This window comes from Notolepis coatsorum (genome assembly GCF_963971535.1).
Source record: "Notolepis coatsorum genome assembly, chromosome: 3".
NCBI lineage: Eukaryota > Metazoa > Chordata > Actinopteri > Aulopiformes > Paralepididae > Notolepis > Notolepis coatsorum.
The window spans coordinates 187,348,282-187,364,949 of NC_140167.1; the positions used below are offsets into that span (position 1 = coordinate 187,348,282).

The 16,668-nt window shown below is 40.9% G+C and overlaps 1 protein-coding gene across 1 annotated transcript in view; it reads right to left on the reverse strand.

The window, feature by feature from the left end:
• tmtc4 (transmembrane O-mannosyltransferase targeting cadherins 4) overlaps positions 1-16,668 on the reverse strand; it is a 77,141-nt gene that overhangs the window by 41,715 nt on the left and 18,758 nt on the right. Inside the window, exons 4-6 of the mRNA XM_084309738.1 lie at positions 9,960-10,176; positions 5,935-6,022; positions 4,497-4,597 (exon numbers count right to left, since the gene is read on the reverse strand). Of these exons, the coding sequence (XP_084165864.1) occupies positions 4,497-4,597; positions 5,935-6,022; positions 9,960-10,176 (406 nt within the window). The remainder of the gene's footprint in view (positions 1-4,496; positions 4,598-5,934; positions 6,023-9,959; positions 10,177-16,668) is intronic.

Consider the following 16,668-nt stretch of genomic DNA (forward strand, 5'->3'; position numbering starts at 1 on the left):
GCAGCACTATTGCATAACTGAGCAGTCATGTGTGGTATGTATTTCTTCCTTTAGGGGAGTTTTTGATGTTTTATAGATGGCTAGGTTAAACACAGGTTTTTGTTTTTTAAGGGAGTATCGGATGGGTATCGGTATTGGCAGATACTCAAGGCTGTGATATCAGTATCGGACATGAATAAGTTGTATCGTGCCATCCCTAAAAGGAACTGATACAACTGTGTTGTAGTTGTTTAGCGTTGATTTCATCCATGCAACTATGTTGGTGGTTATTGTTTATTGACTATAGAACTGTGTTGGTGTTTAATTTTTATTCCATACATACAACTCTGTTTACCTTTTATTATTGACTTAAATTGTTAATCCCTGTCCAATGTGACTACCATCACAAAAGTGATTTCTACTTAATCCACCTTCTCGCTCTCATACATTGACAAAACCAATGATGATATGAGGACATGAAAATGGACATTTGTGAAATGTTCAAGTTCCTGAAGCATGTAATGTGTATTGCACTTTAACTTTTTGAATGTTTAATGTTTTTAACATTTGTGATATTTGAATGTTCCTGACGAAGCTTGTAACCTACCGTGCCAAATGATTGACGGAGCTAGAGCCCCGGGAGTCGGTGTTGTATTTGTACAACACTGTGTACTTCGGCGCACACCTCACATATCGGCATGTAACTCGAGAACCGCTGAACGGATTGTGTCACCTGAAATGGCTATCGACAGGCAACAAATAGGGCTTTAATTCGATATATATTGTATTAAAATATATGCACACCCGAGCCAGTAGAGGTTGCCAAAGTGCAGGTGGGTAAATCTTCCTCAAGAGGGCCCACATGTGGGCCCTCGCATGTTAACATGTTTTACTTTTGTGATATTTGAATGAATTGAAGAATATTTTTGTTGACCACTTGAAAAGATTGTAATAAAAACATTGTTCCGTTTTCTTTTGTCTGAACTGCATTGTGTAACATTTTAAATAGACTTTTAACTACTCTCATCATTTGGGGCGACCATTTGTCATGCGGGGTAACCAATGATTGTCAATAACTGTACTAAATTCAAAATAGAATATCCATCAGTTTTGGCTCAAATATTAATCACTGGTATACTATGCTTAAGTGGATACTAGCTGTACACATTTTAAATCAGTTTTATGGGTTTTAGAGCATATATGGGTATTGTAACTGCATTACGAGGGAGACACTGCCATTATAGAATAAACTTGTGAAATCATGGTTTACAAAAAATTAAAGGGCACACAAGCCTGTCTTTCTTAAGATGTATATTTAATTACTGATACCTGTTAAAATATTAGTAATGTTAAGGAAATATATTAATTTTGAGATAAATTACGGTCGCCCCAAATGACTTTTATTAAGGCCATGTCCTATTAATTCAACTTTAAAAACACTAAAATCTCTTAATTTGGTTTTTTTGCATAAATGCATGTATACACTACATTACAAATGTTTGAAAAATGGCTAAATATATCCTTATTTTTTGTATTTTAAAATTGGCCTATTGAAAAGTCTTATCCGTCAATGACCCATATATCATATTTAATATACACAGTGATAAAAAGGATTATATGCAGGTATGTACAGTATGTGAAAAGATATATGGTAAGAATATATATATATAAATACACGGTACAGTATATACTGCATTATTGTACACTATCATACATGGGGGAGTTATATGGGTTATATGCAGGTGTATAAGTAGTAGGGGTGTAACAATGCATCGATCCTAAGGTCGAATCGAATCGTGGTCAAATTAATATTGAATCATTGCCCGAAGAATAGTAATGTAATTGAATCGTTGTGGGGTCAAATATTTACACCCCTATTATTGACCATTCATGCTGAGTGAATCAGTTCCCCCAGCCACATTTGTGTATTCAAATTTTTTGGGGGAATTAACTGATCGAAAATGTATCGAATCGAATCGCAACGAATTGAATCGAATCGTGGTCAAATGAAGAGATTTCATGATGCATTGAATCGTTGCCTGAAGAATCGTAATCGAATCGTTGTGGGTTCAAATATTTACACTCCTGATAAGTAGGTATATACAGTAGAAGGATTATATTAGATTATATGCAAGTATATTCAGAGACATATATATATATATACAGTATATATGCAGTAATATAAATATATAAATGTACTATTGTACATATGGGTAGCCTATAGTATGAGGTAGGTAGTGATTATTATGAAAATGTGGGTCTCCTGGGCCCTCATTTATCAAAGTTGCGTACGCACAGATATGTGCTTAACCCATGCGTACGACCATTTCTAAGCAAAGTGTGGGATTTATCAATTTGAACGTGAACTTGACTTTGTGCTTATATTTACGCACAGCTCGGAGCATGCTTAGCTGACGCCCCGTGGTAGAAGATCGTTACTGCAGATGGACGGCATATGAGCTCATCAGTTCATGCATTAGTTTCAATGCGGAAATAAGCTTTTGTGCATTACTTCCAACACTGGCGTGTTCAACTTCTGTATGCCCCGTAATTCATTATAGTTCATTGTAAAATAGCGACGGTAGTGTAATTATAACGGGCTCATGCGGGAACAAGAGGTTGGCTTGCTTGTTTGGCACGGGGGGCAGACACAGAACACCCACCTCCAAACGCCATTAAATATTGTTTCAAATAAAAAGCGACATACTATTATTTTGTGTCATGTTTCCAAATAAGATTGGCCACAACGGAATGCTTTCTAATTCAATTTGTTGGTTAGAATAGATTACCACGCTCCGTTGAAACTTCACTGAGCTCCGCACAGACATGATAATAATAATAACAACAATAATAATAATAGCTTCATTTTATATAGCGCCTTTCAAGAGACCCATGCAAGGTCGCTTTACATAGATGGGGGGGGGGGAGGAATAACAAAGTAATAAACATAGTGGACAGACTATGTAAATATGATGATGGGATTCAAGTTCGCGTTTTTATTGATCACATAGGCATGTTGTCAGAGTATGATGTCATAATCAAACATTCTAGAACATTTGTCGTCACAGATCATGTCATAATAGAACATAGGCTACATGGCATGGTCCATCGTGATATTGTAGACTGTTATTACTGTACCACCCATTGTGACAACAGCCTTGTGAGCTCCCGCACACAAACATGATGGAATTCAAGTTCATGTTTGTATTGATCACATAGGCAGGCTACACATGGCGTATAGGCTACATCATACCTGGCAGTGAGATTCATTGTTCTTGTATATGCTCTCGTATTATTGTTTATATAGGCTACCCAATACTGACATCAAAATAGATTGTATGCCTCTAGAAATCATATGCAGCAGGTAGAAAATTGACGGAAAATCCGTCGCGATTTGGAATAAAATTGAGGAGAACTTTAATCCCTGGGTATTAATCGAACAAAACGGAAAAAGGCAGTCATATTCCAGCACGGTCTTTATTAGTGTTTGCGCTGCCCAGGCAGCAATGGTTAATAGATATCATATCCGACATCACCGTACGTGTACACGTCTGTCAGCCTGTCACATATTTCTCCATAACACGCTTCCCTCGGCTTAGTCCATTTTTCCACATTTCATGGGGGTGTTCCATTACCGTATATGGTTAATCGGGGCGGTTTTGGTATGCAAATACGTGAAAGTGTGCACGAGCCTCAGCGTAGGAGCAAGGTGATATTTATCATGACAGGTGTGCGTAGGACCTGTGTACGCACGTGTGATAAATCCTGTTTTTTTTGTGCGTGCACACATTCTAAATTCTGAGCTTACGTGTGGAAATAGAACATTTTCTAAGAAAACTTGATAAATGAGGGCCCTGGAATTTACTGATATACACCTTCACTATGACCTAAGAGGGAAGCAGGTCCCATATCAGGACACACCTTCTAATGCTTCATGAGTAGAGTTCAAGTTTGTTTATTATTTTTCATAATAAAATACAGAATACTTTACGATGAAATGCGTGTTTCTGTATGAGCCCCTGAGAGTGTGCTTCATACAGTAAAAAAAAATTTAAAAATAATATTCAAAGGGATATTCAATATACATATATACAATATACAATACAGAGTCACATGAGTAACAGTGAGGTACAATGCAGAAATGAGGTACAAAACTTAGGGTAAGGTGCAATGAGGTATGCATGTAGTGCAAATCTCTTTAATAATAGATAAATATAATGTAGTGTTAAAGTGTCTAAAGTGAGTAAAGTGAGTGTTACGGTGAGTGTTTGTTTAAAAATGAGTGTGTGCATGTGGATGTGTGTGCAGTGAGTGTAGATGATGGGTTGTTACATAGAGTCATTGAGCATCCTGATGGCCTGGGGATAGAAGCTCCTTCTGAGTCTCTCTGTACTGGCCATGAGAGTTTCGGGGGGCAAATACAGTAGTAAACTTTACTATGAAACTGAGAGTCAAGCTGGCCCCAGATCGGCACACACCGTCTGATGGTGGCATTAGTACAGTAGTAGTGGTCATACCAGGACTGTGATGCCTTGTTCTTTGCAGAGCATGGCTGCAGCACACAGCAAGAGGCTCAGCGTAACCCACTGGACGGAAAACCTCTCATCTCGGTCACTGCCTGCAGAGACACAGAATGACACACAGCAGCAGGTCAACACGGTTGAGATGTAAGGCTACGTTCACACTGCAGGCAAAAGTTGGCCTGAATCAGATGTATTGTGACTCGGATGTTTTATTTTTTTCATGACAGTGAAATCTCATCTAATCTGATCTTTTCCATTCTGATTTGGACCATATGAAATGTGGTCCTAAATTAGACACAGGTCTGATTTTCTGCAATGAGACCACAGTCTGAACAGTCATATCAGAATTCATGCCACTTTTACATCACTCTAGATTGACATTCATCACAATTCTGTGGCGGGAGCCACTCTGTGAACACAGACGTGGAAGACAGCTGTGATGGAGGTGGTCAGTGGAGGGACAGTAAGGTGTTTACCTTTACCTTAAGTATTTAGGGACACTTCTGTACTAGTAAAAACCTGAGTGGATGTATCATAACCGGTCTGTGTTTGAAAGCACATTGAAAGAAGAAATGTCTCTTTCACCTCCTCCGTGCCCCCATTATCATCTGCTCACTGCACTGGCCTCCACTGCACATCAATTTATAAATGAAACCATAAACTGTGACTTCAGTGTCCTCCATGTATACGTCCATCGTCGTTATTGTTCATTGGCTCATGCGGGTCAGTTCAGGAACGTGACCAGTTCACACTGGAATCTGATATTGGCCACAAAAAAAATAATAATAATGTGCCAAACTAAAAAATGTGATCGGAGCATTAAATCAGAATTGAGCACTAAGGCTTGCAATGTGAATGTAGCCTGTGAATTGTCTGCACATCTGTGGTGGATACACTGATGGAAAAGAAAAAGAGTGGAATTAAAAGCACTGCATTTACCCTCCAGGGTACAGATCATACAGAATGTACAGAACATACAGAACTATTTCTATCAATGGATTGAATGTATTCTGTCATGACATGCATTCGATTGAATGTATTCTGTCATGACATGCATTAGATTGAATGTATTCCGTCATGACATGCATTAGATTGAATGTATTCCGTCATGACATGCATTAGATTGAATGTATTCTGTCATGACATGCATTAGATTGAATGTATTCCGTCATGACATGCATTAGATTGAATGTATTCCGTCATGACATGCATTAGATTGAATGTATTCTGTCATGACATGCATTAGATTGAATGTATTCTGTCATGACATGCATTAGGATTAGATTGAATGTATTCTGTTGTGACATGCATTAGATTGAATGTATTCTGTCATGACATGCATTAGATTGAATGTATTCTGTCATTACATGCATTCGATTGAATGTATTCTGTCACGACATGCATTAGGAAGCTGCTGGCGTCAGATACCCACCCCCCTGGAAGGCTTTGCAATAGGTGAGGAATGACAGCTGGAAGAACAGAGCACACAACAGGTCTGCCCGACCCACTATCCCAGCCACCTGAGAGAGTGAGAGTGAGAGAGAGAATGAGAGTGAGAGTCAGAGAGAGAGGGGGGGGGGGGACATAATAATAATAATAATGATAATGATAATGATAATGATAATGATAATGATAATAATAATAATAATGGCTTGAATTTATATACATGTAGCGCCTCTGTTCTATCTTATCAGACTCTGTAGTACAGTACGACATGGCCTTTTAATGCCAAATATTTATGAACAGATATAGTGAGCGTTTCTCATTACCAGCCTGTGTGTATGTGGGTACAGTATGGTGGAGGTATCCTGGGGGTGACTCCTTTGATATGTACAGCATACCTAGGTCAGTGGTCTGCCTGGCTGTTGCCCCCCAGGTCTGCCCCAGCCCCCACCCTGCATGATTAAAGATAAGGAAGAGGGGGGGGGGGGGGCGCTGCCTCCCAGCTAGGCTCTAGAGCCAGCATACATATATACCACACCGGGTCAATAAGCACCCCGACACTGCTAATAGCCAGGCCATGCTACTGCCCAGTACTCCCAACTGAGACTGGGCTTTTGTTCCTAGCATGGCTCTACTGAATGTTTAATATGAGAAGACCTGGAAGGATATAGACAGATGTGAGGCTACATTGTTGTAAGGAAGTTGTTTACAAAAGCGAGGCTACCACAGAGCTGACATTATTGGGACACAATCCATGGGTATTTCTAAATCGGGATACTATTTTTTCATCATTTGGGGTTTTTAAATGACAAAATTATTTGGTTCAGTATTGAGTGAGATCGATTCAGCCAGCAGATTCAGATTCACATTCCTTTATTGTCACTTATTTCAGTACTTTACAGCAAGAAGAGTGAAATTCGATTTATTGTGGTCCCCCGCTTCCAATAATAAAAATGCAATACATTTAGCATAGAATAAAATAAGATGACTAAAATAAAGATTACTATATACAGTTCTAAAATGTGTGCAGTACAATACAATAAATGTTTTGTATTATAAATACATTTCCTTCAGCAGCTGCGAAACTGTCTGTAATTTAACACGTTGGGGCATTTGTGCACAAAGTCAAAGTACGTCCACTAAAAGTGCTTGTTTTTGCCGCTGACAGGCTCAGACTGTTATGATATGTCTGTTATGATATGTGTCTTGACAACATTACATAAAGGATCCCTACAGAGATAGAGCTTTGTGCTTATTTCACTTCCGTTCTAACATCCCAGGTTAACACAATAAACACAATCATTTCTTTCCTCCGGTCAAAATGGTCACTTCAGATCTAATGATCTGCAAGGCGCAGTGGCAGGACAAGTGTTTTCACAGATAGCCACAACTTCAGCGTGTCCCTATCCAACAAAGGTAGTCGACAACTATGAATGAACTATTGTTTTATATATCTCTTAGATAACGCTTTCTGTACTCCGACACAACAACCTCCTCCTCTCCAACTCTCATTCCCACCAGTCTTCCTCCACAGAAACGGCCCTCATTGCGGTCACAGAGGCACTTCACTTAGCAAAAGCGAAAAGCCTCTCCTCTGTCCTGATTCTCCTAGATCTATCTGCAGCCTTCGACACAGTCAACCATCAGATCCTCCTCGCGGCCCTCGCAGGAATGGGAGTGGCTGGATCTGCGCTGACATGGCTGACATCATACCTCAATGACCGCTCCTACCAAGTGTCATGGAGAGGGACTCTGTCGGCCACCCGCCCCCTCCGGACGGGTGTCCCCCAGGGCTCGGTCCTAGGACCCCTTCTCTTCTCCCTCTACACTAAATCACTGGGTAACATTATCACGTCTCATGGCTTCTCATATCATTGTTATGCCGATGATACTCAACTCTTCCTCTCCTTCCCTCCCTCAGATATCCACGTCTCTGAGCGGATCTCGGCCTGTCTGTCCGACATCTCCGCCTGGATGACGACCAACCACCTCAAACTGAACCTAAGCAAAACAGAATTGCTCCACCTGCCGGCCAAATCCTCCCCCCTGACCGACCTCTCCATCACAGTCGAGAATGCAGCTGTGACCGCGTCGCCGACCGCCAAGAACCTTGGTGTTGTCCTCGACGACCAGCTGAACTTCTCTGCTCACATCGCAGCGACAACCAGAACCTGCAGATTCCTCCTGAGCAACGTCAGAAGGATACGCCCCTTCCTGACAAAAGAAGCCACCCAACTCCTCGTCCAATCAACAGTCATCTCCCGCCTCGACTACTGCAACGCACTGCTAGCTGGCCTCCCGGCCACTGCCACCAAGCCTCTTCAACTCATTCAAAACGCAGCGGCCCGCCTGATCTCAAACCTACCGAAGTCGGCCCATGTCACCCCACTTCTTAGGGACCTGCACTGGCTCCCCATTGCTGCACGTATCCGCTTCAAGGCCCTCGACCTAGCATACCGTGCGGCAAAGGGAACCGCTCCCGCCTACCTCCGGTCAATGGTCTCTAACTACACACCCTCAAGACCCCTACGCTCTGCATCTTCTGGCCGCCTCAGATCTACTCCTATCCAAGCTCCCGGAGGGTCATCAAAGAGAAGCCGCCTATTCTCAGTCCTTGCCCCACAATGGTGGAATGAACTACCCATCCCAGTTAGGACAGCCGAATCCCGTCCAATCTTTCGCCGTCGACTAAAGACTCACTTCTTCAACCATTATCTGAAATGATAAAGATAAAAAAAAAAAAAAAAAAATCTAACCCCGACTAACCTTAATGTCATGCACTTGTCCTAATAAACTAACCTACACTGTAACACCCAACACTTTGATGAACATTGTTACTCAGCTGATAGAGTTATACCCTTCTTGCTGTCTTGTCGCACAGAACTTGTAAGTCGCTTTGGATAAAAGCGTCAGCTAAATGACTAAATGTAAATGTAAATGTCTTCCTGCGACAACTCGCCTTGTGGGATTTCAGAGTGAGACCTCTGTTTTAGATAAGAAATAAAAGACTCTTAACAGTCTGAGCCTGTCAGTGGCAAAAACAAGCACTTTTAGCAGACGTACTTTAACAAATGCCCCCGAATTGTTACATTGCTGCCCTTTTCACGGCTGCTGGCTGAAGCAATCTCCCTCAATACTGGACCAATCCCAAAAACGTTGTCCCTATTACTGGTTTAGATCCCAAATGATGGAAAGAAATAGGGTCCAGGTTTAAGAATATCGGAATTACCCTTCAAGTTATACCGAGGGGGAACAGTAAGTACAGCACATACTGTAGGAGATTGCCTTTAACCCTTTCACTGCCGCACTACCAAACGGTTAACCCTTTCACTGCGACAATACACAGAAGGTTAACCCTTTCACTGATATACGGCAGCCGGTTAACCCTTTCACCGCCGCACTACCAAAACGGTTAATCCTATTTACTGCGACAATACACAGAGAGTTAACCCTTTCACTGCCACACGACAGTCGGTTAACCCCGGCGACCGTCGGTTGTGTGATAGTAAAGGGTTAACCTTCTGTCATGTGGCAGTGAAATGGTTAAAACACTTCAAGATCGCAGCTATTTTGTGATATTTTAGGTTCGCCTGGTCAACCTTTATTGTGAAACCTAAACCCTATATTGTACAATGAAGTACATCTTTCTTTTCAGAACAGCCTGGACTATGAGAATATATAGTATTTAGTTTTGTCAGATCAAGTTATACATGCGTTATACCACTATATGTAAATAAATATCATAGAATTGTATTGAAAAAAAACATAGAGCACAATAAAGATATATTTGTCTCCAAAGATGTCTTCTATCAAGACTTGGGAATCTTAGGGGGGGGGGGGGGGGGGTAAAGTCCTGCATCCAGACCTGGTGACCTCTAAGGGTTCCATCAACTATCACATCCACACAGAAATCTCATACAAACATTCTCAACAGTGAGCCCTATCTCACAAAATGTACGTTGGTTAACGCAAGACTTTGGATGGAAACATCAAGTAGGGTCTACTCCTACTTACACTCTCGGTGTGGACCGGGTGTGCAGCGAAGAGGAGGGCGGCCAGGAGAGACGTCTTGGGAGCGAGGCTGAGTCTCCTCCCCTCTTCGTCGTAAGCCAGGCCGCCAATCAGTATCGCAAACATGTCAATCATCAGAGCTGAGATGACGGCGTGGAGGACGATGTTCAATACATGGAAGCCCACAGGATGCAGCCCTCCAGCCAAGAGGTAGTTCAACCTGCAGACACGAGGAGGGGAGATCAGACACCATGCTACTTTCATCAGTCCAGAGTCAGACAGACTGATCTAGAGAGCTACAGACACAGGGGGGGCGGGGGGGAGTTGTGTTCAAGTTCACGTTGATTAAAAATGCAGCTTGTGCTCTGGATTTCTCTACCTTTTATATGTAAGGGATAATGTATAGCTACGAGGTCATTGTCGCAAAATAATTGACCGACACAGAGTTTAGAATACCGAGGCGCCTCGCCGAGGTGTTCTTTAAACGTAGTGAAGGTCAATTATTTTGCGACAATGACCGAGTATAGCTATACATTATCCCGCTTATTACATGGCTAACTTACTAACAATATACTTCATTTTACACCATCGACAAGACGAGATCAAATGCAGACGCAGTTCTGTTCTGTCGCTCCGCCCTGTCATCGCCGGCAGCTTCCCCGGCAGCTGGCAGTGTCTGATTGCACTGATGTCAGTGGGCTTGATTGCGAACAGCTGCGCACAGCGGTCATTATTGCTCGGCAGAGGTCCGTTATCGAGTAATAACGGACCTCTGACGAGCGCTATTGACCAATCACAATCAAGCATTGGGTGCCGGCCAGAAATCCGGAAAATGACTGTGGGTTGCCAGGATTCCTGGGCGATTCTAGCATATCATGATCTTAGCGGAGCTATTTCTATATTTTATATTATAACTATGTGGAAATGGTTTGGCTCATTTGAAGACGACAAGTTGATGTACACAATGAAAAAAAACGTTTGTTTCTGCATGTCTTCGTTCGTTCACAATTACAAGTTAAAAAACGTCAACAAAGGATAAAAATACAGGTAAATTCTTTAGAACAGGAGTTACAGGCACTTTTATGAACGGTGTGCCGGCGGGGTGATAATAGGTACTGAACGTGTTATAAAGCAATTTAGACTGGGATGGATGGATGGATGGTTTGATTGATTGATTGTTTGACAGATTGTTTTATTGGTTTGATTGATAGAATGTTTTATTGATTGTTTGATTCATAGATTGATTTGTTTGATTGATTGTTTTGTTGGTCATTTGATTGATAGAATGTTTGATTGTTTTGTTGGTCGTTTGATTCATAGATTGATTTGTTTGATTGATTGTTTTGTTGGTCGTTTGATTGATAGAATGTTTGATTGTTTTGTTGGTCGTTTGATTCATAGATTGATTTGTTTGATTGATTGATTGTTTTGTTGGTCGTTTGATTGATTGATTGTTTGATTGTTTTATTGATTGTTTGATTCATAGATTGTTTGATTGATTGGTTTGATTGATTGATTGTTTTGTTGGTCGTTTGATTGATAGAATGTTTGATTGTTTTGTTGGTCGTTTGATTCATAGATTGATGTTTGATTGATTGTTTTGTTGGTCGTTTGATTGATAGAATGTTTGATTGTTTTGTTGGTCGTTTGATTCATAGATTGATTTGTTTGATTGATTGATTGTTTTGTTGGTCGTTTGATTGATTGATTGTTTGATTGTTTTATTGATTGTTTGATTCATAGATTGTTTGATTGATTGATTGGTTTGATTGATTGTTTTGTTGGTCGTTTGATTGTTTTGTTGGTCGTTTGATTCATAGATTGATTTGTTTGATTGATTGATTGTTTTGTTCGTCGTTTGATTGATAGAATGTTTGATTGTTTTGTTGGTCGTTTGATTCATAGATTGATTTGTTTGATTGATTGTTTTGTTGGTCGTTTGATTGATTGATTGTTTGATTGTTTTATTGATTGTTTGATTCATAGATTGTTTGATTGATTGGTTGGTTTGATTGATTGATTGTTTTGTTGGTCGTTTGATTGATTGATTGACAGTCCGACTGACTGACAAACTTGAAATGCAGTAATACTATTATATCGATCAGGTGGGAATATATTGTATTGATCAGGTTAGTAGATATTGTACCGATCAGGTATTATAGATCATGTGCATGCAATAAACTAAACAAAAAACATTTCGACTGTTTCTCATTCATGTACTGTGCATAATCTGCTCATGTGTTGTAGACACTGTGTTGCTCTGTACCTACCTGTTTTCCAATTTATTCGTCCATACATGATAAACACATTCATACAGTAATAATATCTTGTATTGATAATATATCAATTAGTTTCACCTGGAAATACTACTACCTTATCAACCACCATGCCATGAACATTTTTATTGTAAAATATGTTCAATAAACTGGGTGACAAGTCATCAGTACCAACCATTGTTGCTGTGCATTAGACACATATGCTGGTAACATTCACAGTATAAAATTATGGTAATTTACCAAGACAATACCTTATAAAAAGTGAACACTGGCTGATGATAACCAACCATTTTTCAGTGCATTTAGGAGTTTGCTGGTAACATTCACAGTATAGGATTATGGTAATTTACCAAGACAATACCTCATAAAAAGTGAACACTGGAGGATAATCAACCATTGTTTCAGTGCATTTAGAAGTTTGCTGGTAACATTCACAGTATAGGATTATGGTAATTTACCAAGACAATACCTTATAAAAAGTGAACACTGGCTGATGATAACCAACCATTGTTTCAGTGCATTTAGAAGTTTGCTGGTAACATTCACAGTATAGGATTATGGTAATTTACCAAGACAATACCTTATAAAAAGTGAACACTGGCTGATGATAACCAACCATTGTGTCAGTGCATTTAGGAGTTTGCTGGTAACATTCACAGTATAGGATTATGGTAATTTACCAAGACAATACCTTATAAAAAGTGAACACTGGAGGATAACCAACCATTGTTTCAGTGCATTTAGAAGTTTGCTGGTAACATTCACAGTATAGGATTATGGTAATTTACCAAGACAATACCTTATAAAAAGTGAACACTGGCTGATGATAACCAACCATTGTGTCAGTGCATTTAGGAGTTTGTTGGTAACATTCACAGTATAGGATTATGGTAATTTACCAAGACAATACCTTATAAAAAGTGAACACTGGAGGATAACCAACCATTGTTTCAGTGCATTTAGAAGTTTGCTGGTAACATTCACAGTATATGATTATGGTAATTTACCAAGACAATACCTTATAAAAATTGAACACTGGAGGATAACCAACCATTGTTTCAGTGCATTTAGAAGTTTGCTGGTAACATTCACAGTATAGGAATATGGTCATTTACCAAGACAATACCTTATAAAAAGTGAACACTGGAGGATAACCAACCATTGTTTCAGTGCATTTAGAAGTTTGCTGGTAACATTCACAGTATAGGATTATGGTAATTTACCAAGACAATACCTTATAAAAAGTGAACACTGGAGGATAACCAACCATTGTTTCAGTGCATTTAGAAGTTTGCTGGTAACATTCACAGTATAGGATTATGGTAATTTACCAAGACAATACCTTATAAAAAGTGAACACTGGAGGATAACCAACCATTGTTTCAGTGCATTTAGAAGTTTGCTGGTAACATTCACAGTATAGGATTATGGTAATTTACCAAGACAATACCTTATAAAAAGTGAACACTGGAGGATAACCAACCATTGTTTCAGTGCATTTAGAAGTTTGCTGGTAACATTCACAGTATAGGATTATGGTAATTTACCAAGACAATACCTTATAAAAAGTGAACACTGGAGGATAACCAACCATTGTTTCAGTGCATTTAGAAGTTTGCTGGTAACATTCACGTCACATGAACTACAGGGCATATCTTACTTGGTCTCTCGCATCGATGACTGCATTGTCCATTGATAAATGGATGAAGCGCCAGATGATCTGTGGACCAAAAAATATCCAATACATGCTTCCAAAGTATATAAATAATAGGCCAATGGACTGCATTAGAAAAGTGTGGTATGTTACCTACAGTATATACTTTTATAAACTGGGTGACTGTCAGCAACCATTGGTTCTGTGCAAACAGTAAAAATGAGGGGGGAAAAAGATAAAAAAAAAAAAAACTATATACACACACAATGCAAATTATGAATGGAGTCGATACAGCTAGATCGCTAACATAACGTCTCATCTGCAAGTGGTCCAAACATGCCTATGCAATATCGACAACCGTGGCCCAAATACATGTGTTCAACGCATTTGTCTTGTACAGAAAACAGTGCAACTACCCATACACTATACTATACTATACTATACTACAATATACTATACTATACTATACTACACTATACTATACTACTCTCAGCTAGCTATACTATGTACCGGTACACATGGTTCTGTCTGTATCACACAATGATGGATTATTTAGAAGTAATCTGTACTTCTGTGTGCCGGATTATTTAGAAGTAGTCTGTACTTCTGTATGACAACTAATAAAGAAACTATTTAGAGAAATCCCTCTTTGTGTGGTACAGAGTGAAGCATTTGTCACGATGCAGGGGGACTTTACACGATGTGCAAAAATATCTGGTCTCACTCCTGATGCCACGCCTACTGCAGACACGACATTTCCTACACGGTAGCTTTTTCTTGGGGGTGGCTTTGTATGCAACCATTACATGCTTCACAAAGCCACCCACTAATCTGCTCTGCGGGTCCCCCAGTGGGGCCCTAGGGTCGACACGCCCCACCTGCTCAGCCCCTGCCTCCTCATCCCCACCCCCTGCCTCCTCCCCTGCCTCCTCCCCTGCCTCCGCCTCCGCCTCCATCTCCGCTGTCACCCCAGGAATCTTCTTCTCCTTACCGTCTGTGTAGGTCCGCGCCACAGCCCTGGTGAACCGGAAGAGGTTGTAGTAATGCCCTTGTGGGTGCTTTTTTTTGTACAAGACAAAAGCGTTGAACATACATATTTGGATCAGATACATCACAAACTTTTTGGTCCACTTTCCAGTCTTACGTGTAACCGGATAGTACGATATATTTTGATCCAGCTGATCGACGCCGTTCATGAATTTATTGTACTCCATGATTGATGATGGCTTGAGCATCTCCACCCTCAGCGCTTTGCCCTTCTTCTGCTTCTTCCACACCATCGCCGTTTCCATGGTGTCCTCGTGGAAGCTGCTGATGGTCTTCACGATTCTCTTATCGCGCCATGCCACGATCAGGACCTCCTTGTTGTTGACCGCAATGCGCTCCCCCACACCGATGTCACGTTTGGTCACGTTCTTGATGATGGCTGGCTCGCCCCGGTGCTTCCTGAGGGTACCACAGACGTCGGTCCTCAACTGTCGGAGCCTGGCGGACATACGTACCGAGTTGTAGAAGTTGTCCATAAAGAGCGTATAGCCGGCCCCAGACAGACGTCCAAGCAGACAGACGACCGTGTCCCCCAGGAGCGAGCCTTCCCGACAATATGGCTTAAATGAAAAGCAATATCCTGTGCGAGATTCGCACAGGAAGTAAGACTTGATGCCATAGCGGGTGGGCTTGTTGGGGTTGTAGACCCGGAAGGTCAGGCGGCCTCGCCATGCCATCACCCCCTCGTCAATGGCGAGCTCGCGTTCAGGCTGGTACAGCTCCTTGCACCTCGCGTTTACATGGTCAACAACACTGCGTACTTTGCACAATTTGTCTCTAACTTCCAGGGAAGTATTGTCCGCAAAGTGGAGGAATCGCCAGATCAATTGAAACCTGTTGCGTGGCATGGTCTCAGAGTAGTACGGTGTGTACATCATGTCATCAGTGGTCCACATCTGGTCCACGCGAGGCTTCCGCAGGACACTGCTAAGGAAATTGAGTCCAAGGAACTTCTTCAGCTCCTTCAATGTGAGGGGCTTCCAAAGCAGTGCCCTGCTACTGGTTAGCGTGGGGTCCAGCCGGGCAATGGACTGCTCAGCGTAGAGGTTGGACTGGGCAACAATGGAGTTCAGAAAAGCATCTGTCAGGAACAGATCCATCCATTTCGCAGGCCGGTACGATTTGAGTGCCTTGGCGTCCTGGAGCAACCCCGGTTGGGCTGTGAAGGCAGGGCTGTACGCTAAGCTTTTTCACTAGGGGCAAAAAATATTTTTTAGGGGCAAATTTTTTAATAACAATTTTACCATTATTAAAAAAAATATGTTCCTCCTGCCTCATTACTGTGGTCCTTTTATTTAACATTTAAGTGCGTTTGTTTTCAGGTTTGTATCTTTTATAATGAACCAACTGAGAGTGTGTAAATCACTAATAGAACAAAAACAACAAACTGTGTGTGTGTGTGCGCGCGCTTGTGTAGTGCTCCTTGAATGAGATCATCACAACACACACACACCATTAATCAGGAGGAGAAGAAACTCTGCATACATTTGTTTCACAATGAAAAGTGCTTTAGAAATCAAATGAATTATTATTATTGTAAATAACCTCATGAAAGGTTTATTATTTGTATGGGTAATTACCTGCTTCATATTTGTGATGTTACTGGTTTCAGTGTGTGCCTAAAGTGATCAATGTGTTGGGCCGTTTATAGAGATCTATGCCAATTAATGTTTATGTATATCCGGGACTTTTTTTTTTATAAGAATTGAGAGGTATTTGTATATATGACCTTTAT